General features: G+C 42.5%; 1 protein-coding gene across 10 annotated transcripts in view; it reads right to left on the minus strand.

Annotated features, from left to right (window-relative positions):
* Positions 1-482: 482 nt before the first annotated feature.
* Positions 483-23,523, minus strand: part of cacna2d4a (calcium channel, voltage-dependent, alpha 2/delta subunit 4a) — a 66,925-nt gene continuing 43,884 nt past the window's right edge. For 5 of the 10 annotated variants that reach the window (XM_078100293.1, XM_078100292.1, XM_078100288.1 and 2 more), the window contains 13 exons: positions 11,486-11,547; positions 7,656-7,670; positions 7,205-7,249; positions 6,935-6,997; positions 5,801-5,871; positions 4,834-4,909; positions 4,687-4,739; positions 4,085-4,140; positions 3,579-3,599; positions 2,987-3,107; positions 2,354-2,472; positions 2,055-2,134; positions 483-1,893 (listed from right to left, as the gene is read on the minus strand). In XM_078100293.1, coding sequence (XP_077956419.1) covers positions 1,801-1,893; positions 2,055-2,134; positions 2,354-2,472; positions 2,987-3,107; positions 3,579-3,599; positions 4,085-4,140; positions 4,687-4,739; positions 4,834-4,909; positions 5,801-5,871; positions 6,935-6,997; positions 7,205-7,249; positions 7,656-7,670; positions 11,486-11,547 — 875 coding nt within the window. In that variant the 3' untranslated portion in view covers positions 483-1,800. The remainder of the gene's footprint in view (positions 1,894-2,054; positions 2,135-2,353; positions 2,473-2,986; positions 3,108-3,578; positions 3,600-4,084; positions 4,141-4,686; positions 4,740-4,833; positions 4,910-5,800; positions 5,872-6,934; positions 6,998-7,204; positions 7,250-7,655; positions 7,671-11,485; positions 11,548-23,523) is intronic. The other 5 variants (XM_078100295.1, XM_078100294.1, XM_078100296.1 and 2 more) reach the window with 1 other exon arrangement.

Raw genomic sequence — 23,523 nt, forward strand, 5'->3', positions numbered from 1 at the left:
AGATATCATTTCTCCACCTGGTCTTCCCCGGGGGCCTCTTCCCAGCTGGCCGTGCCTGGAACACCTCCCTATGGAGGCACCCAGGAGGCATCCTTAAACCTCTCCACCACCACAACGGCATCCCATAAAGATGTTTTGCAGTTGCAGATAGGATTTCTTATCTTTGCATTATTCCTGTCACAATACCAATACATCCAAGCACCTTTTACAAGGCGCACATTCAATTCTTAATTGAATTCTACAAAGGTTTAATTATTGAAAAATGTCTGGTGTTTAGTGTAATTGACTGATGTTCTTTGGATTGAGATTCTTTCTTTCTAGAATAAAGCTTTGAGAATCCTCTTGATTCAGGATATAAATTATGCTGTACATCTCATTTGAGTTTTGGTGTAATTCCTTGACTGATTCTCTGTTTTAGTCTTTACTAATGTGTGCAATGAAATGAATCCTTGACAAACAACAGAATACTCACTGACAACAAATACAGTACAAAATCCATGTAGATCATTTAATTTAGTTGATCAAATCCAGACTTCAGTCAGCAAACATACATATAACTTGGTCACATGTTAACCGTACAATATACAGGATATTGTACAGTGAAAATAATGAATAAATACGAGACAAAGTATTAAAATTATCCAGATAATCTCAGCAAAACACAACATCCTGTAATGATGCACACTGACAAACATTATGTATCTGAGTCTTTGACATAAACAGGCAATTTTGTCATCATAGGCTTAACGTAAAGACATGCTTTGCAAGATGATTCAGAAATATTTAAAAAGCCAAAGGGACACTCACAACCCAAAACACAATGAAATGCTTATGTTCAAAATATGAAAAACAAACAATACAAAAATACCCCATTCAATCAGATTTACACTGTTAATTTACATGGCAATTATGGGACCTCTTTCCACACAGCAATCTTGTGTCACCGCCATAAAAATGATTTTCAGGAAAAAACGTTTTGGCACTGCGACTTTTTGCGGGAATTGTATTTGTACTTGCTTTTCTTTGAAACTATGTAATTGCGTTATTATAAATCAACAAAAAACTATTTTAACCAACCTGGTCGGATCAACCTTCATGTGTTATCCAATTTGATTGTAGACCTACATTCTGTTTCCACAGTGTTGTCCAGCCAAGCATGACAACATACAGAACATACAGACACACAGAAAGACACAGCTGATAAAGACAGAAAGGCAGACTTAAAAATAAAAGAAATGTCACAAAAACAACATGCCTGGATGCAATCCAAGTAAAAAATAAGATGGTGAAGGGGCTTTCCATTCCGATTTTATAATTATCATTTGTATCAACTCCAGTTCTTTCTTGGTACCGAGCCATCACCCCCTTGAGATTTCCAGAAGAGTTACAGAAACTGATATTGCAAACACCCTTGTAAAACACAAACTTTCAGCAGCAAAACTGGTGTTACACCACAATGTTTACCATATGTTGCCGCAGCCCTTCTCTTATTTAATGGCTAGAAATGCGTTTTCGATAGGTAGACGTAGCACTCAGGGTGACAAGAGTGTTACATGCTTGCAGCTGCATATATAATATGCATGTGTGTGTTTGCAATTTCAAGTTCTGTGGGATTTGGGAAATGAGAAACCCCCCGTCCCCCCCCCATCATGGGTCCATCCGTGGAGCAAAAATGCCATGAGCAAAATGTGCAACATTAGTTTAAAAAAACAAACAAGAAATCCACTTGAGGTGTCCAGTGTCCAAACACATCTCTGGAATCATTCCAATGCCCTCCTTTATATGCAAAGTTGTCCATCATCAGGAGACACATTTGGCAAAGAAGAGGCAGGTGAGAAAGACAGAGGCAGAGAGAGATATAACAGAAGCTCCTCCACAGTCATTGGCGTTCTCCTGCAGAGGGAAAAAAAACGTAAAGTGCAATTGAGTTAAATAAGAGAGCAGATATACAGTACACGCTAAGATTGTATTACTAGGAGTGTACACTGTTTGGTCCACAGAACCAGTATAGTAATGATAAAAAAAGCGAATGGGATGGATCATTAGCGGCTGACCTGGGCGTGGTAGGCGTGGCAGGACTCGGGGCGTCGGCGGATCTTCTGGGACCTCATCCGGTCACACTTCACTGAGGCATTATGTGCCGCAGCGTCAAGGAGCAACAACACAAACGGGCGTCTCTTGCATTCAAATATCAACAAGAGTTGCTAGAGTTGGAAGCTGGTTGATATCCTGGACTAGCTGTACAACATTAGCAACTCCTGTTTTTTGGTCCGTGTGCAGCGTCACCAGAGCATATAACTGTAACTATTTCAAAGTAATAACGGACTCAATGAAACAGCAAAACATCAAAGGATATATTTGACTTCCTCGGGCGCCATGGTGATGGGTGAGTACTGTCTGGAGCAGTCACAGTCGGCCTGCACCACCAACATCAGCAGGTTGCTCTCTGGGATCTGTTGCACCACAAACATCCTGACACACAAACACACATAATGAACGCGTCAACATGTGGATAAAAGCGCGGGGACGACCTCTCACAACATGTAACACTTTTACAATCATAATTTTATTTGAAACTCCAAATTATGTTTTTTATAATGATTTAGAGGCTTAATTTCCACTGAATGTTTGGATCAAAATGGATTATAAACATTTTGAAATCCAATAATCTTATAATCAGTGTTATTGCAGGTACCACTTTTGGCCTCACGAGGGCAGTCACACTCAACGTCAATTATGGAATATTACCACAGTCTCTCCCCCTTTTCGTTGTCCTCTCCCTCTTTAAAACAAACACACACACACAGACATACAAACAGAGACATACAAACAGAGACACACGTAGGCTAAGATGCATCCTCTTTCCCCTTTCGCCAACCTCTTTTTCCATTTAGGGGGGCCAATCTAATATGACTGGTCCAGGGCGTTTCGAGGGGACTGCACTGCAGATGTGTGCGCGCATAAGTGTGCATGAGTGTGGCCTTACTTCTGGCAGCGTCCGCACTTAATGATGCTGTTGGTCTCCTTGACTGACGGCTCGTAGACGAAGCTGGGGTACTCTGTGTCGCACGGCTGCAGCATGTCCCCTCTTTTCTTATGAGCTGAGGCTAATGGAGGAATAGAAACGGGTCATGTTTCCAGGTCGGGAATTAGAATTGCGTATGTAAAAGTGTGCGTGTGACGTTTTGTTGGTGAGTGACAGGCTGAGAGGGTGTGACAGGGAATGGAGGGAATCTAAATGCTTCACACTTGAGCCATTTATTGCTTTTTCTACCATGACCAGAGGTAATCTACCTCGCTGTGTACGCCAAACAAAATTGAATTTGGTGTCTTTTAACGAGTACATATAGGAGTTTGAAAACCAGAAATAAGAGCCATAATAGCTTTTTTTCCCTTTAGTCGACAGTGTAACAATATGCTTTGGTCTTGTTTTGTAGAAGTTGGCGGTTGTGCCTGTTCCCATTAAGGCTGATTACATAATCAGAGACACCGGCATACTACAAACACTACACCACACACAAAAGGTACTGTAGTTTTATAGAAGACGTCCTAAAAAACACTTCAAGACAGATACTCACACACGCTGAAAGATGGCTTGGCTGAATGAAGGGATGATGTTGATGATGATGATGATGATGATGTGGAGCATGAGGAGTAAAGTGGAAGATTGACAGTTGGAGTAATGAAGAAGAGAATGTGTGATTGGTGGAAAGACAAGAGGAAGATGAGTGGTGAGGGGATCCGAGGATGTGACGTTCCACAATGAATCTTTTTTATTATTGTTGCACAGTGTTTACAGTAAACCCTCCAGGTATTGGACTGACAAAACAGCTGTGTGAGCCATCATTACTTATTTAATTGATGATTAAAATGTGTCATGATGGCATAAGAATTTATCAATGTGGATGTGAACGGTATGTGTAATAACTGACTAACTCACATTTATCATATTGAATATTTGCTCTCACGGTTGGGATGATTTACAGAAACATGATTCATACTTCTCAGCACATATAAATAGACATTTGTCACAAAGATGGAAGTTTGCGTTTAAATGGCTAAATCTTTTTCTTCCAGAACTCACCATCAGCAAAATGGTCCGTGTGCCAGAAGCCGCAGATATTGAACTCCAGGAGAAACCTGATGAAGAGGAGAGAAGAAGAGTGGACACACAGAGGGAGTCAATTAGCCGTCGTTGTGGACCAAAGCAGATTGCAAGCAGATTGCATTCAGCATCCAAAAACTGGGCCAGGATTCAAAGTTGTGTCATGGGAATATGAAAATGGGTCCTCATATTATTCAGCAGTAATTGGTAGCAGTTTTTGGAATAACTGGATAAGCCTTTTCAAATTACTGCAGTAAAAAGAGAAACGCTATCAGTGCAGCACATGACTTTGCGTTAAACAGCCAACAACTGATTTTAGTTAGCAGTCGTTGTGCTAAGTCAGCTGACTGACATGAGAGTGAAATTGCTCTTCTTATGTAACCCTTGGAAAGAAAGAAAATAAACAGTTCTCAAAATGTGAAACTATTCCAATAATACTTTTGCAATGAGAACCAATAAAAAATATGCTTTTACAAAGTAAAAAGATGAATCTGAATTTACGGATCATTGATACATATTTTTATGTACATTACATTATTTTGGACAGACTGACATTCTGGTTGCCCATAGTAAACACTTACAATAGGAAGTTGGAGAGGAACCACTTGAGGGCTGAAGCCAAACCATAGAACGGCTAGAAGAGACAAGCAGGTAGATCCCAGTTACTGCGGTATTGACTGGACAGTTGGGTCATAATATTGCATTCGGAGCGTGTACTCTGCGCTTACACTGAGAAGTGGCCGGGCGCTGCTGACAGAGTGCAGGTTCATCTTACACATGGCCTGGTAGTCGAACAGGGAGACCCTGAGCAAACGCACACACAGACACAAAAGCACATGGTGTTGCTCTTCCTTCGCCAACTTCATCCCTTGACCCCTCACAGACTATTAGAGCTTAACCTTTTGTAGAAACCCTGATCTCTATCTCAGCTTGGAAAAGAAACCTGAGAAAAAACATCCTGGGGCCACGAGTATTTTTCCTCTCAAAAAGAGGATTGACTCAGTGAAAAGACATTTTCTTGTTCTGCTACATTGTTTATTTGTTGCCATTAGAAAGGTGGAAGCACAAGAATACTTAAACACACACACGAGCACACGTTTGAAGACGCATTCAGACATGCTCTAAACCAGTTATGTAATATGGCGCTGGTGACACTTTCTCGGAACCCCTCCGTGCAATCCTGTTACACAGAAAGGAATTCTGTGCTGACGCACAGGAGGGTAAAGCAGAGGCACCGCAGGTACAAAGATGGGTGAATTAGCTACCATCAGCACGTAGAGACTATACAATTGGGAAGCAATACGAACAAAGCTTTTGAGTCTTTGGTAACGCAGGCCCTCCAGGCTTTGGGTTGCAGATGCATACTAATGCAAGTGAATAAAAACATAACAGGCTGACAAAAAAACATTTACAAGCCACACTTCTGTTTGTGATACAGCACGAAGGTGACATGTAACATGCTCATATTCACGAGCCACATTTAAACGGGTGGTGTGAGACACCGGGATGCAGAATTTGGTTTGTGCAATGTGGCCGCTCTGTCCCTTCTTGCCTGATTGATCTAGAGAAGTTCATATTAAATTGAATATGTTGCAGCTCTTGCAGATCAAGTCAGAACTCGCTAGCCACCTGACCTTTGCGAAGACTGACGAATCGGCATCTTAACAGTCAGGAAAACGACGACCAGCCCCTTACCTTTTGAACATGCCCATTTTGATAAGCGTTGTCATCACTGATCCGTCAACCTCACCGAAAAATCGGCCCGCCTGTTAGAAAAGGAAAAGTGTGAAAAATAAAAAGCACTGTGGGAGCTCCCCTTTCTTCTGATGGCAATTACTTATTTCATGATAAACTGACATCCTCGCGCCTTTTCCCCTCAATAAGACATAATTCCTGTAATGTTGCGGGTCGGCTGAGATGGGGAATCTTTGCCACTGGCATGTTCACAGTTCACAGTTTTTCATTTTAAATGTCTGACAAAATGAAATGCCACGGCCCCACCGAAAAAAGTTTTCTTGACCTTTTACTTAATCTCGGTTTCCTGAAATGTTGCAGAGCATCGATACTGCCAAAATCGGCTAAATATTGGGCCATGACTCTTGATAAATCTCGGGGATAACACTGAGCTGTGCTTTGTTTACTCCAACACAACAAACTCTCACAACACTGGCCATCCACTCTAAGACTCTCCCTCAGGTTTCCGCAGCTGTCACGTGACTGGCCGCATCAAGTTATTAATTACATCTAATTACAATCTGAGCCTGCTACATTTCATTTAGCTGACTCTTTAATTCAAAGCAATTTACAATAAGTCTATTCAACCATGAGGGTGCGGACCCAAAACAACAAAATTTTTTCAAGGAAGCCAGACCACAAAGTGGTGTAACTAAGTGCCGCCTCGCTTGCCTGTTAGCAGAAAAAACAAGCTCTCCTATTGGACGCACCTCCGCGGTCGGTAAATTTCCCCGAGGGAATACATGGCAACCCGTTTAGTGGCTGCTGACTGAGAAATGATTGTCCCCATTAGTCGCTTAGAAACAAAAAAAAAGAAGGGAAAATAGGGTCCTTGATGAAAAGAACCTCAGCTTTCCTTCAACAAAAGGTTCGTTGAACGAGAAGTGGGACTCTATCACTGAAACACAGGCAATATTTACGTGACTGTATTTCGAAGTAACAGGGACAAAGTGTCTGTGGAATTCTGAGTGGGTTACTTGGAGGTAAGGAAAATTGAAAGCCGTAAGAGCACTCAAATAATCAAGTCAAACGCTTAAAAGTCTAGATAGCAGACTTTCTGAGCGAGTGTGTGTGATTGTGTGTGTGTGAACTCACATCAGTACGCTCTTTGGAAATGATGACAAAGCCATTGTTATCAATCACGTAGCATGCGATATCCTGAGATGAGAGACAGAGAAAGCACTTAGAAGTTATGTAGCGAAAAATTCCCCAAACAAAGATAACAAAGCACAAAATAATTCATGATTCGACTCAAAACTGAAGCTATACATGTCCCTTTTGTAATTTTGTACAATAGCGTAAAATGCTTTTTGAACTGTGCTCACATTCACTGTGTATCAGACAGACAGTAAGATATATACTCACAAAGCTGTCACACCGAAGAGGACAAACCCCGTCCGTGTCAGAGCACTGGAGGACAGACACGGAGACAGAGAGAAAGCAAAATATTAGAATTCTAAAATAAAAGCTGGAAGTGGGATTTGCGTTATTACATCTATACAGGAGGCCATGTTTGTGTGTGAGTGAATGATTCAAACACATTTTGTGTGACGCTGCTGTGAAGGTGTTATGCTTGAGCATGTGTCAGTGTCGACCGGTGCGAGTGAGTGTGAAACAAACGCGTCACCGCTGGTGAGGAAGTGTTGGTACATGTGCTATTTCTACCTGCGGTGAGCTTCCGAGTGACTTGTGACTCGCGAGGTGACTGTGGCTGCGTGTACGTATCTGCACGTAATTTGTTTGAAGCGGAGGGTGAAGCCGGCTTCAGTGCGATGTTTGTGAAAAACGAGGCGAGGGGGGAATTAGGCTCACTTACGTCTGTGTCATTTGGCTGAGGAGACGCCAACAGAGGAACAAGGAGAGAACATGAAGAAGAGAGAAACATTACTTCAGTTAATGACGCGTAAGCCGACATTGACAGAGCCACACATCATCCCACAACACTGGGAAAAAACAAAAAGTCTGGAGATTTAATTATAATTTGAACAGATTTTCAAGCAGCATTCCAACAAATCAACAAACATCTAAACTAGGGTATGAAAATAATTAAAATAGGATTTGTGTATGTGGAAACTGGAAGTTCCCAATGAGCACTGTGTGCAAATTTGGCCTCCCAGAACCTTCCCTCATCAGTGGAAGGGTCATGAGTCAACAGCTCTCCTTTAATCTGACTTTAATGTCATGTCATGTTTGTGCGGATTGGAGTCTGTGGACAATATGTCTTTAGAACCATGGTCGGGCCACATAGAGCGTGTCAAAGTGCGAATGAGACAATCCATCATCCTTTTCAATCCTATTACAGCCAAGTGTCAGTCTTTCACTCCACTTCCCAACACTGCCTCCTGGAATAAACTACGTTCCGTTGAGTGGACTGACAGAAATGATGAACCTTCCACACATGCTGTCGGTACATAAAGCGGCTGGATGAGAGATACAAGGTATACAAAACTATTGGAAAGCAGATTCGATTTAAGAGAACTTTATTCTAAAGAACCTTCCTTTCCTTTTGTCATGATCATTGGCACTGCAAAACATGCACGGGCACTTGAATTCAAATGGGTTACTTTGCCAAGCAAATGAATTGTAAATCTGCCCTTTAGATTTTTTTATTTTGTTTGCACGTTTGCTATTTGGGTTTAATGAAGTGTCCAAAGTGGAAAAGTTTCCCGCCTCAGGGGAGCAGGAAGGTGCATAGTGGAATCTAATTGAAAACTGCCAGTCACATCATAATATGTATTGTTCACTAAACATCATTTCCCTTTATAAGGCCAGGTCACTACAAACACTTCTCAGCGGCTTTGCCAGATGGACTGATTAACTGTCCCCTCCATCCGCAATCACGCCACAAATGAATTAAAATCAAAACAGCCCGTTTGTTTATGCCCAATTACTGTGTAAGTGTGTGTCCTCTATTAGTAACACATCTATCCCTCGCCCAGCCTCTTTACCTTGGACGTCAGAGCAACATTTCTTTAAGTTAAGGAGAGCATTTAAGAGGCCGTTCCTGTGTTGGTAAATGTTTCTCATCTGGGAGCTCCAGGAGGAGTCAAGGTGATGTTGAGAGCATCAATTATCCATCACATTCCTGATGGGACTGACGATCCTGCTCAGGTACACACTTGATCTCAAGGTAAGCAACTTGCTGCAGTGTTGATCCTAATCAACTGTCAATAAAGCATGATTTAACAAATGATATCAATATACTTTGAAGAAAGTTTCTGACGGTTTACCAAAGTAAACTAACGGGATTGAATTAATTACATTTAATGTAAATATGAATCTCAGATTTGAAGTGCAGTGCTCTCCCACGCAGAAAGAAATACAGATATGGGGTTACGGAGAAAGGAAGAGCGTCCCAGTCTTGCCCACGAGATAAACAGCTTGGCGTGATGTGGCATCACCTCGCGGCCTCTCACTGCATCTCAGCTTGATCCGTGCACTGCGGCGTTCACTAAACTGTGTGGCTTTGGAGATTCAGCCGAGGTGAAACACATGAGTCAGGAGAACGTGAGTCAGTGGAGCAAAGCCATTGCGCTTTTTGCAATGTTGTATTTCTACTTGCTTCGCTCTCTTTTATTGTCTCTCTCCCTTTTAAAACACGTGTAACTCCTAAACACCATGGATTTAGACACACACACACACGCGCACACACACACACACACACACCGAGTACACAAGACTGAGAGTTCTGTGGAGGAATGTCAGAACATTTGGAGAACAACGTGGTGACTCATCCCTATGAGATGGAAGCTGATGAACTATTCCTCCACCCTTCTAATTCATAATTCATTTATGCCGTCTTATTTAAAGCTTGAGCCACAAGATCAGACGGGGTTTCCCTCACTTATGTAACTCTGAGATCTCTGAGGAACTACGCAGGAACTGGGATATATTTATTTTAATAACACCTAAAGATGGAGTAGTGTGAACATCTGAGTAAATATTTATCAATATTTATTAATAGAAAAAATATATATGTATAATAAATGTTTTTTCCACCCCAGATGAATATGATAAAAAAATATTGTTTTAATTCTGTACTTTTTGCCTTGTGGGGTGGGGGGGTTCTTCAATTAAGTCCTACAGCACTGCTTGTGCATAGTGCCACTATGATGCCCTTTTTACCGCAAGTCTTTTTGTGTGGGTGGTCACATGGTGCTGCCATGTGACCAGTTATTGCACTTCTTCCTAAATATACGTCATACAGTATGGACTATAGGCCCAGTATCCCCCCCACCCCCAGAGGGAGCTTAACACTCAAAATAGACCACCGACAGAATATGAAACACACAAATGCACACATACTGAACATCCATGCATGGAGAGATATTAACATTCGCACTCGGGACAAGCACGGGCTGTGAGAGCATACGGACACACACATAAACCCCGACTAAATAAAGATGCTTGACAGTTATTATGTAACCCATCTGAGCAGAGGGAGGGCTGAGGAGAGAAAATCAAGAGAGTCAAAGGTGCACACAGTGAATGAGAATGTTACTTTGCGCTTAAAGCACAACCCGAGTGGACAACAAGGCTACTGCACATGCGGCTAATGACCTTCTGGTTGATGATTATGGACATAACAACACACTTGTGTGCAGATGGTCGTGCATATGGTCCCTGTTCAACAGACACATACGTATATACGGTACGCTCTTCTTCACACATCTCCTCAAACACTCACAGAAACACACACACACACACACACACACTCTGGAGTCACCGTGGAAGCCATCCATCATTCAATGGCTAACCAGCAGTCCAAATGCTCTCTTAACATTGGAGCAGAGGAGGGGAGCGGCAGAGCCGTCAGACACCCGCTACAGCGACGATGCGACGTCAAGCCTTTTTTGGGGGTCTGAAGAACTGAAAGGATAACAAGCTCCTCCACGGAAAGTAGTACGGATGCAATTCTCCGAGCTGCATAATTAATCAGCTGAAAGCAATTCTATTAATGTCTTTTAAGCTTTCAAAATAACATTTCCGGCAGGGCTTTAATGGCAGTTATATGGAAAACAATGCATTAAGCTTTAAATCAAACAAAGTTAAATTGCTTTAATTACCAACTAATGGAGGAGAAATAAAAAAACTCTAATTATAAATGAGTCCGTGTCAGACAGCAATGAATGGTTTCCAATAGCTTGGTGGTCCAAAGGGATTTTCCTGAATACAGGACGACGACTACGGGTTGCATCTACATACAGAAGGAGTTCTGGAGGGAGGCAGTGATCAATATAACAGCTATAACCATAAATACAAACAGACATTTCTCATTAGTGCCAGTGTAGTGCTACAATTAACTTGTTTTATGGTGGACATTAAAAAATCAACACCACAAATCTCACATGGAAAAAGCTAAAGCAATACTACTCAATTCACAGGGTTTAATTTCCAAAAAGTCCTTGACATTACTGATTCATAATTTTGTCTTTCATTCATTAAATGCGACTGGTTTGCCTGCAAGAATGTGCAAAACTGGCCAACAACTAAGATAGAAATTGACTTATTGTTTGTCGATGGTTTGATCTAAATAATACGAAGGACAAATTTAGAGTTCAGTGTTCACGTAATGATGAGGTGTCTCTGTACTACGATACACACAAAAATCTCACACATCACCACGTTGAGCCTTTATATACTCACCTGTGACGCAATAGCCCAGAATTTAGACTCAATCATGTCCAGAGTCATCTGGACACCGATGGCTGCAGAGAGAGAGAGAGAGAGAGAGAGAGAGAGAGAGAGAGAGAGAATAAAAGGCAAGGTCATTTTAATTGTGTAGCACAACAAACAAGGCAATTCAAAGTGCTTCACATAAAACCATTAAAAAAAACATCCAAATTTAAAAACAGTTAAGAACATAAAAAAGACAACATTAAAAACTAAAAATAGAATCAAATTTGCAGTGTTGTGAGTACCAGCTTCTCTGAAATGGTCAATTAAAGGCGGCCGCAAACAGAAAAGTCGAATTAGGTACAATAAAATATGTTTGTACAAGTGGATTAGTTGGAAGAGAGAATGAGCAGGCGGATGAGGAAGGAAAGTGGAACAGTCGAGAGGCAGATGTGGGAAGGGGAAAGTGGAGACGAGGATGTAGCTTAGAGGTTTGAATCTTAACGCGTGCCTCTCTCTGGGAAAGACACTTTTCCACTGCGAAAAAAATAAATGAGCACATGCTGATGCGTCATGGTAACGACATGGAGGCATGAAGAAATCAAGGATCATGAGTGTTATCTCAGATTGGTACTTTTTCTCAATTTTATACCTTTGTATCCATTGTCTGCTCTTGTTGTATGTTTCCAAAATCAACAGCTGATGTATTTTTATATTTTGCATTCAAAAAGATAATAAGCGGAAGTTTAGTTTTTCACGTTTTTGGGGGTAGAGTTGATATATTATACCGTAGGCTGTAAATGGTGGAGAAAACATGAATTCCTGCAGTTTTGAAAAAATACCATTAATGAGCCGGTTAACATTACGGTGTAAGAGTCTCTCTCTCTCCCTCTCCCCCTCCCTCCCTCTCAGCTCTCAGGCTGGAGGAGGAGAAGAGGACCTGCTGAACAGATCAGCTCTGCCTTCAGAACTCAACTTATGAAATCCCCTTTACAGTAACTGGCCCTCTGATCCACGGTGCCGCTGTGTGAACTGACTATTCATAGACAGCGCGTACGCATGTGTGTGTGTAACACAGCGCTCTCAGTCACAAAACATTAAGCCTTAAGAGTTAACGCACACGCACTTTAACACACACGGTGGAGGAGGGATGGCTTGTGTCGGCTTAGGGCTGTACGTCCATCAGCATTTCGGTCAGTGTGGTAACGCAAAAAGAAAATCTAATTGCATAAGTTCTCACAGCACAAATACTGTACACACACAGAGACACACACGCGCAAGCGAGCACACAAAAAATGCGCACACACTGCGAGGGAAGACATGTCGCTTCATATTAGCATCAAAGACCGTCTATCCACAGAGGGAAGCCTCCACTGTGCGCTTGAGGAAACACACATAAACACAGATGCAATGCACACACACACTGACCCGCCCTCACGCCCTCCCACATGTAGTAAAACATTCTGTAAATAGCATGTCCTAATACAGAACCACACACATGCACATCATGTACCGTAATCATCCCGTAAGAAGAATAATTACTGAGATGAGGTTAGTGGTAAAAGCTTTATTCAGAGGGATATTAGTCCATTATGGGCCAGGTGTGCTTACAGAGCGGGAAAGAAAGAGGTCAGAACAAGATTAAGTTGGAGAAAAAAAGAGATGGATTAATTTGAATACATATAGCTTTTATTGTGAGACCTTCGTCGTGAACTAATGGACCATAACTGCAGCTTCTTAGTGTCTCACTAATCCCACTTTCATTTCCCCACTCCAGATTTGTTGAAGAGTATTTATTTTATTTAAATGTATTTTATATTTTTGCCTGAAAGTGTATTGTCTGAAATATAAACACTGCAAAGATGCAGTAGAAAACGTATATAAAAAAAGAATACATTTTATTTGTATGATGCTTTAAACGGTACCAAAAGGCCCTTTAGTATAACTTCAGAAACACCCGGGCCAAAATGAAAGGTACACATCATGTGTGGCTAAAAACATATCATATTATATTCACTGGTATCTCATCTCAGGCCATAGGCTGAAAAGTTCAAAACAGCTCAGTCAATTATGCTTGTAAAATGCAATCAGGGGATGAGTTATGGATCGCAGAGGATAAGAATAAACCATGAGCTTTATGTGCTTATGGGGATCAGTCTGGATACTATAAGGAAAAGGCTCTGACATCTCCCGCCTTCAGGGTGTGTCTTTCAGTTTGTGATTATCTGTAGTGGTCTTTGATTTGCGTGTGTGTGCGACATGGATTCTGTGCAATCTCTTAGAAATCAGTCTGTGATGCCGAATCCAGCTGTAATCAGCCTGTAATCAATCATGCGCATAGAAAAGTTTGTGTAGCTGATTGGGAAGTGGTTCATCGTCTCACACAGCTCATGTGACTCCAGGACGGCTGTGTCTAAAGTCTACTAACTACAACATTAATATTAATGTCACAAAGCAGAAAAGTGTGTTTCTATCAAATCAAAACTCTCTTTGCACGTGTTTGCACATGATGCTAAATCGATACACTCTCATTGGTACCAAAATCACAATTTATTGATTACTCGCTCACACACACCCCGTCTCCTTCATAGTGCATTGACCTTGAGGTTGTGTCCCTCCACCATAATCTCAGATAAAGTGTTGGAAGGCTATAATGTTGGGCAGCTCTAATCTGGCTTCTCTCCCTCTCTGAGTCGGAGGCTGATCTAATTAAAATCATCACACTGATCCCATTGTGTATCTGTGTGCGTGTGTAGAATTATTTAATTTTTTTCATGTGTGAGAGCACACATTACCCAAAGTGTCTTAAGTTTGCATACAAATGTGTACAGAAGATGCATGACCTAGCATGCATACAAGTAACTCATGAGTTGAAAGAGTGCCTGTGTGCGTGTGTGCGCGTGTGAGTGTGTGTGCAGGGGTGTGTGTCTGAGAGCCTCACAGTCTGACTTGCAATTAGTGTGATCTGCCAATCAAAGTGGAGTGTGCTCTGCAACAGGAGATGAACTAATGAAGAAATAAATAAAAAAAAAGCTACCAAGAGCTCGAGTTAATTGTTCATTACGCTGAGGAGGTTGCGCGATGAGAGACTGTACGGATGGAAAAATCTGTGACAGACTACAGGGGGAATAAGGGCAACCTGCTCACAGACTCCTACCGCCCTTCTGCATTTTTATCTCATTAAAGAATCACCGTAAATGTAGCATTCGATAAATTGTTTCTAACGCACAAGGGGCTGATTAGGTCACCGAAATGCTGGTCAATGGTTACCAACCTGCTATTAATTTACAAAAGTAAAATGTGTCTTGCGGCTATTAAACATCGGCCACTAAAGCTTCGTGTGCTTGAAGAGATAAACAGACGGGGAAAGGTGGCCAGCTCGCTGGCCTTTAGCTGAATGAGCACCGAGTGTCTGGCAGACTGCGGAGACGGAGAAGGATGGAGGAAAACATCCATCCACGTATCTGTCTGCCTGTCTGTATATCTGCATAACTCCCCCATTTGTATTTGGTTAACAATAGTGGTTGCACAGTTGCATACACTGGTGTGTGTTTGTGTGTGTGTGTGTGTTCCGTGCCGAGGTGGCACAGGAGGTCGGCTTGTGTTAAATGATGAGAGAACTGAGCCGGTGTTGATGGCTCCCCCAGCGAGACCCTGGAGTCGAGGCTAAATATATTGTAACACACACACACACACACACACACACACACACACACACACACACACACACACACACACACGCGCGTGCAGAAAAGGAGTCAATAAATTAAACTGGCACAATGGCTAAGTCACCGGACAGAGAGGGGACAGTGAAAATAAAGACTGAAGTGACAAGGTCATTTCTCTCTTTTCTGTTTTGTCTCGTACACTCACACACACACACAAAACTAGACACACACCACTGGGTAGCAGTATCCTTCAGTAATGAATGTATGAAGTAGATATAACAACCACTAAAGGGAGAAGAAGACAAGGGAAGTAAGAGAGAGAGAGAAAAGAGTCCGAGACCAAAGGAGTGAAGGACACACACGCACACGCACACACACACACACACACACACACACACACACACACACACACACAGAGAAAGGTCATCAACAAAGCGCATTGTAATCAAAGTAACAAATGAGTTGATCTAACGGAGTCAGGTGTTCCAGGTGGAGTGACAGGATGACGGAGGGATGACGTGGGGCACGAGGAAGGAGAGGAAAAGGAGAAGAAAGAGGATTAACTGATTTTTAATAACGTTAAGAGGTGCAAGCCCTTTTTATTTCAAACCAAGGTGGCAATCAATAATAGAGGGAGCAAGGTTGTGTGCGTGGTTGTGTGTAAGCATGCAGAAGAGCACGCGTGCGTGTGGATTTTTGCGTGTGTAGGTGTGTGTGTTTAGAGACAACGAGGAGGTGCGAGGAGTTAGGGGATGTAAGTGTTTGTGTATTTTAAGAACGTGTAAGCACTGACTCTTACTATAAAATCCAAACTTCTTTTCAGAATATAATTCAATTTGTTTTTTTTATTGTTGTGGTTGATTGGGCCATTATTCCTGTTGGCAATAACAACAATTTACTCCCTCACTTACTGACTGCCCTCCATGATGATCCTGTTTTACCCCCTGACTCTTCTTACTGTTGCAGACACTTTACTTCCAGATGAGGTGCTTTAAATAATCTTTTTATCACTGTCTGTTTGCACTTGTTTCCTCGTCCAAAGTTAAGTTAAGAGACATATTGCAGAGTGTAGATTCTGAAGTACGCCGTACCGCTGAACCTTCTCAGACTCCTCCTCTTCTGAGGCCCCTCCTCTTCTGAGGCTCCTCCCCGCCGGAGGCTCCTCCCATGTTTAAATGTAACTACCAACAGTAGTTGGTACACCTAAAGCCCTCAATAAATTCAATTAAATAAAGTTACATTTAGAGGTATATTGTGCTCGTTTGTAGTCTCGACAGTGTGTTTTCTATTTGAAGTGACTGTGGACAACAAGATTACTGTTTATCTGAACACGTGTCAAAGACTCTCTGTCTCCAACACAAACAGGCACAGAGATTATAGCTCTCGCACTCAAGAAATGTCACTCACGTTCTCTGGTCTCCATCACGAACACACAGGCACGTAATTATAGTTTTTAGCGGCAAATGGCAAACATTAATCGGGAACATGGGAAAGAGGCTGTTCAGGATATTTGTCGTCCCTGTTTCGCTTTCTTGTTGTTGTCCTCCCCCGTTCTCTTTCTATCCGTCCCCTTTATCATTTGAAGACTGATCCCGTGGAAACCAAATCACTCCCCCGTGATAATCACAACATCGGCACTGAGTGTCTCAGAATGTCTCCACGTCGTTCATAAATATTCCTCAAATCGTAATCAACATCTTGCTTCTCGTTTATTTACCCGTGTCCTTCGTTATCATCTGTGAATAACTGATGTGTGGGGTTTGGAGTGAAGTGGATTTACACAACAATATCGCTGTGGACCACAACGCAGAGAAGAGAAAGAAAAACATGGGCAAGAGGGTATTTATGTCAAGATTTAAATGACATAAAACAGTTTATTATTGTTCTGTTCTTGCTGGTAATTGCAATGCGACTAATAAACAAGGTCTCACTGCCTGGTTTCCCTAGTTCGATTGGCAAAATACACATTTCACTCTTTTAATCCTTAAATTAACTGTGCATGGGTTCAGAAGGCAAAATGCATCATGATCATGCATTTATGCATCAAGTGGGCTGCTTACATACTGGACATAGTTTTCTGGCTTTCTCACTATTTGCTGACCTAAGATAACTGAGAAAAAACTTATTGGTATTTAAATAAGCTCTATGCTTAATCGTCTGAACATAGAGTAGATACAGTAGTTCAAGTTTTGTTGTTCATAAGAAATGGCCTTACGCCCTTTCGCGTTATCTTCTGCAGGGGATATGCATACAGTCATAAGTCACTCTTGATAAGTACTTCCTTTATCTGACATGTCTCCCATCGTGCCAAAATGAAACTCACTACTTAAAACACAGAACCAAAAGGAATGTTTGTGTTGTGCAAAAAACCCGCAGAGCTCCATCCAAAAATGCCTGCTGTGATCCCATGACCTTGTGATGGGGAGTGTTCGATGAACGGATGTTGCTGGGCAACAAATACCGCACAAGCGAGAGAGAGGAGTTGTGGCATATTATTTTCCACTACTTCAGGAGTTGATTATAATGATCAGCTTGAATGGAAATCCTTGACGTACTCTATGACGTGCACAGAAACACGTGCCCACAGACTAACACACACACACACTTCCTGACGACGTGCAAACTGATGCACCAGCTCATGCATACAAACATCAACATGAACAATTTACAAGTTACACACATGAAGGTACGGTGATCACTACCATTACAAGCCGAGGATAAAACTTGACCTCTGACCTTAAACTAAAGTCTAGTTGTTTTGTTGTGACAACTTCAAGAGAGAGGGACACACACGACACACACACACACGCACACACACACACACACACACACACACACACACAGACAGACACACCTCTGTGCTCACGCTCACTAACCTCAGAGGAGTCGCTAGATGCTGCACTGACATTGCGTTACCAAAGCAACAGGCAGAGGCCTTGGATTGGACAAAAGGCTGATGACTCAACCTCCCTCCCTCATTCTACTCCTCTCTCTCTCTCTCTCTCTCTCTCGCTCTCTGTGTCTCTCTAGAAGTGTCTCACAGTTTCTCATGCGCAACTTTTTGAACGTCAAGGATGCAGATGGAGGGGCACACACAGGCAGAGCCTAAAGCTTTTTAAAAAATAAGAGAATGGAAAAGGCACGTGGACCAACCAACTTTCAATTCTAGACATAGGACTTGACACACACACACACACACACACACACACACACACACACACACACACACACACACACACACACAGACTAAATGGGTCTGAGAGTTGTACCTTGTTCTCTGTGAAGTTCCAAAAACTAAACCACGAACTTAAGTAATACGCCTGAAAAATGATATAATGAAGGCCACTGACACAGCTGATAGGTGCACACAGCATCCTTTCCCTCCTGTGTGGCTTTCTCAAAGGTGACAAAACAGAAGTGACAGGATAGCCTGCTCCTTTAAAAGGGAAATTCATGCTGCTGACATTGGGTTTGTGTGTGTGTGTGTGTGTGTGTGTGTGTGCGCGTGCGGACCTTCCAAGTCAGCAGAGCCTACCTTAAGTTAACCTAGTTTCACGGCCTTCTTGAGCGGGCCTGTAGGAGGCACGCTCACTAAATCATTCATAGTGGAGAGACGGGGAGAAACATGTTCCTGTGTGTGCGGGCACAAGAGTGACTGGAAACGGCCATCTCCGTCTTTGCCCGGTTCTGAATGTTTGCATGGTAGCTCGTGCTCATAACTGGACTACTTTGTCACACGTGGGAAAGGACATGAATGCAACGTTCTTTTGACGAGGTCATTTGGGGTGAAACTAAATGACCTACTCAATCTTTTATAATGTGAAAGGGGATCAACATGGTGCTGTCTGGGTGTGTTTGTGTGCTCTTTCCTTAACCCCGGTTACCCACTTTCATAATTGCGAAAGTTAAGTGCCTGAATTTTAAAGGGATAGTTCATCATTTTGAGAGTTTGTCTCTCTAGTGCGTCTCCAGCTTCAATATGCAAAAGGTTGCATTCATTTGAGGGCTGATAAAAAAACAAAACACTGATATTATTAATGCACACGGGACATATTTGAAAAAATAGATTTATGTATTTGCCTCACCCATTCCATGACTTCCGTCTCTCTAGTCTTCTTTTTTTTGTCTTTCTAATAAGACAGATGGCGCTCGCTCCACTCTCCCTTACTCGCCCCTCAACTATCCACCTTTCTCTCCATTTTTACTGGTTTGTTGATTCCTCTTGTTGTTTGTCTCTCTCCCTCGCTTTTACATTCGACTTAGTGTGCCTCCCTGCCCTCTTCCCCCTCGCTTTCCCTCCCCCAGTGCCGTCCCCTGACTGCCCCACGCCACTCTGTCTCTGCCTCTTCCTCTTCCTCTCCTCGAGGAAATCCCTCTCTACCATCTGTCTAGCTGTGATGAATCCAGAGCCTTTCAGAACAAATCAACTTGGCCAAATTAATGAGACTCTCGGAGGGGATAAACTTTGTGTGAGTGTCTGTGCGCGTGAGTGTGTGAGTGTGTGTGTGTGCCTAAAATACTTGATAATCCGTTGGCTGTACCACTTCATTTAGCCTGCAGTGACAGATAGCGTGTCACAGGGATACACAACAGGCACAGCTGCACACGTGTCGTTTGCTTAACCTGCCACAGACCCCGGGTGGGCACGTCTTTGATTGTTCATTATTTTTTGACATATGTTCACTTTCAGTCCCGTTTTTCAAAAAAATAACATTTTGGTTATCAATTAATAATTAATTGTTAATAATTGTTTTAAACAAAAACATATTAACTTTATTCATAAAAGCTTCTTAATCAGTCATTCTGAATTTGTCCAATGCTTTGATGAAATAATTCAACAGTAAGTATGAATCTATAATCATTATAGTACAATATGTCAGTTTGTGATGACATCAATGCAATAAATAAGACATACAGATTAAAGGTAAGCCTGTAAATAAGGTGTAACTAAAATAAATCTACTCCACCGCATGTTCAATACATGATGTAGTTGTAGTACTCGTTGTGTTTTTTGGCACGAAAGGCATTTTGATCACATAGAAATAGCAGAAGAAAATAGATGGCTAGAAATAAAGTGATACATGACTAACGCGATATGAGGTCAATACTGATGATGGACATTTTCCCAGAAAGCATCACCTTTCCAGGAAGCTCCAGGAACGCTTCCAGGAGTCTTTCATTGGACGTTTAAATCAAACAATTGAATTCACTTGTAAAGCACTTTGCATGCTACCTCCTCCAGTTTAATATTCTAGAACATTTTCAATCCAGCCAACGTGTTAGTGACAATGAAATACACTTAATGCAATACGGTGTTCCTCAAAACCTTTTAAAAGCACTTTGGATCTAAGGACGTAAACCCGAATACCAGAAATGAAAAAACACAAAAGTAATTGGAAGATTTGATACAATTATCTCTGTAATTGCTAAAAAAAACAACCTCTTTCAAACATGAATAAAATATAATTGATGTAGATGATAGAAAACACAGATTTATAGGAAGAAAGACACAGACGATTCCAGTGATGGCACCATGGACGTACACCACCTGTGTGTGTGTGTGTGTGTGTGTGTGTGTGTGTGTGTGTGTGTGTGTGAGAGTTAAGAAGGATGGTGCCTTGAAGTCACTCGCTCACGCAGCTACACCAGAGTGGTTGTAGCACTAAACGTGCCTTTGCCAGACCCGGTGCTAATGCAAAGACTAGAGACAATTCATCTTCACTGACATTCACCCAACAGCACAGTAAATTACGGAGTGAGGGTGGAGAGGAGGAGAGGTGGGTGGGGTGGGGGCAGTTAAAAGATGGGGAGAGAAAGAGGGAGACGAGGACTGCTGCAAAAGGGCAAAAGACGGCGTGCATCTATATAGTTCACACAGCAACTTATAATGAGCGCAACGCAGTTTAAATTCATATATCATCAATATTAGAGGCAACTAAGAAGGAGCGCAGAGATTTAATCACGCCTCCTGGATAATAAATTGACCAACATTCTCAGAGCTGCATGGAGAACGAATATATATCCGAGAGAGAAACGCTGTGGGCCGAGACGACAATAGCCCGGCGGAAAGGTTAGAAAATACACTTTCATGCTCCTAACCACTGCCAGTAATGATTTTTCATAACACGCATTTCCTGCGTCATTGATGGAACACAACCGGCCGTAAAAGTCGCCTCGGCGGGAGGTGCTGGCATTAACAATGGATCCTCAATCCCGCCAGAGGGCCTTTTCCAGACAGTAAACAGCCCAACAAAGTGGACACATCCCTCGGATGGCCGAATAAATCAAGCTCGCCTCACGTTCTCATCTTGCGTTAAAAAACCCCTCCTCCCTCTCAATCAGTGAACACCGTCTCGTAGGAGCTGCCTGGGGAGCCCGCGCCTGTCTCTGCCTTTATTTACATTGTCCTTTAAGCCGATAAAACTAGTGGTGAAAAGCACTGTAATCCCAGCTTGATCAGAGGTATGAAACGTGCTGCGCCGGCAGAGTGAGGAGGTGAACTGTGAGCGATTTACATTTTTCTATTCAAAACTAAAGGCGCAGGCATTACAGTAAGAACCTGGTGATCAAGGCGGGCTTGAGAAAGCTTTTTGGGGGGAAAATTTCCTTTTGACAGATTGCTTAAAGGCTATATGGTAGACAGCAGTCATGTCAGCTGTTGCAAACTGAAAGGTCGTCGAAAATCCAAGGTACACAAATGCAATCTTCGAGCAAAGGCTCAATCGGATGCAAACAAATTCTAAGAATAAGTCAGAAGGTTTGTTCTGGGATAAACAAGCAGGCCGGGGATTTGATGAGCAACATTATCAAATTTGCTTTACAAGATGCTGAAATATGTCCTCAAAGATGTATTGACCCTCTTGAAAGAGAGAACTGGCCTAACCGACAGCGCAAGATCAAAACATTGTGATTTTGATTGTAGCTACTATAATATTTAAGTATATATTACTTATATTAAGAAGCCCAAAATAACTACGCGCCATGTTCTCCCATGAATGAGACGTTGGCTGCACTTTACTTTGATGCAGAGAACGTATTTTGCGCCGGTTCCCTGGACAAAAAGCCGATGGCATTTTAGATCATTGCAGAACGTATACGCCCTGTGGCGAAGAAACGTTTATGACACATCGCGTTTTCCTGAGAAATATCATCTTCAAATATGAGGAACACCGCTTTTAGAATTTTTTTAAAGAGTGAATTTGAGCCTGGCACTAAATCCGGAGCAGCTGAAAGGTTGTGTCACTGAGCCCTGCACTCTGGAACGAAGGGGGCAGGACCAATTAGAGGACTAATTACCCCTTTGGGATAAAACACACACACACACACACACACACACAGCTAAACTTGTGTTTATGAAGGGCAGACGTTCTTTATCATACAAAATAAATCTAACTTTTATGTGGAACACCATTGTGCACATTCACCTATCTCAGTCCTTGCAGCCAATCACCTTCCATAAAATACCGACGAGTGTTTCCAATAAGACCAGTTGCACCGACGGCAGCTGCTGGCAGCTAAAACGCATCTTTGGTTTGCCAGGAAGTAGATTTCCAGACAAATGAAGCCAGCTCAGGCGCCCACGGTTGGACAGGAAACCAGAGGACTCGTCTGCAGGCTGCACGCATGTGAGTCTGGTGTTTTAATTGGCCCGTGCAAAAGCTACGGAGCTGGTGACAGAACTCAGGGTACGTTGCGCTGTACGGTGTGTTGAGGCCGCTGGCTCGTGAATTGAAAGGTTGAAATCGTTATCGGGACATATTTTTCACACACCGTCTTAAGCAACGAAGTGCTGCATCGTCGGGCCAAATGATTCACATGCTCATTAAACACACAATGCGCGCATGTGTTGGTGTGTGTCGACTCAGTACATGCAAAAGAAGCAGCGAAGTAATTATATGCTGTGTGCAAACAAACACAGCCCCCCCACCTCCCTCTTACTGTCTCCAAAATGATCAATGGTGTCTCCCAAAGACGAGATTTGTGCTTCCTCCCAATGAACACAAACTCTGGGGATCTTCCACTGACTTATTTTATAACATAAACCCATAAAAGCTACTGTTCTACCCGGTGAGGACCAGCTTTTTATCCCTAGACACTCTGTAGCATCGAACATGTGTGCAGCCATATGCACAAACACACACAAAGCCGTAACGAGCGCTGCCACGGGGAATAGAATGAAAATTAAAGCAGAGAGAGGAAGACAAGAAAGAATTGAGGGAGGAGAACATCCCATGTGGCAGAGGGATATTCTCATCTACACTGAAATCAGCTGATCATCCCCCCCCCCTCCCCTGTCTCTCCCTCCCTCCCTCAACTGCTACAGCTTTCTCTCTTGCATTTCTTTTTCTGTCCCCTTTCCATCGCCTCCATCCTTCCCTACATGCGCTTACGCCCTCCTAC

Source organism: Gasterosteus aculeatus, chromosome 4 (assembly GCF_964276395.1).
Source record: "Gasterosteus aculeatus chromosome 4, fGasAcu3.hap1.1, whole genome shotgun sequence".
Lineage (NCBI taxonomy): Eukaryota > Metazoa > Chordata > Actinopteri > Perciformes > Gasterosteidae > Gasterosteus > Gasterosteus aculeatus.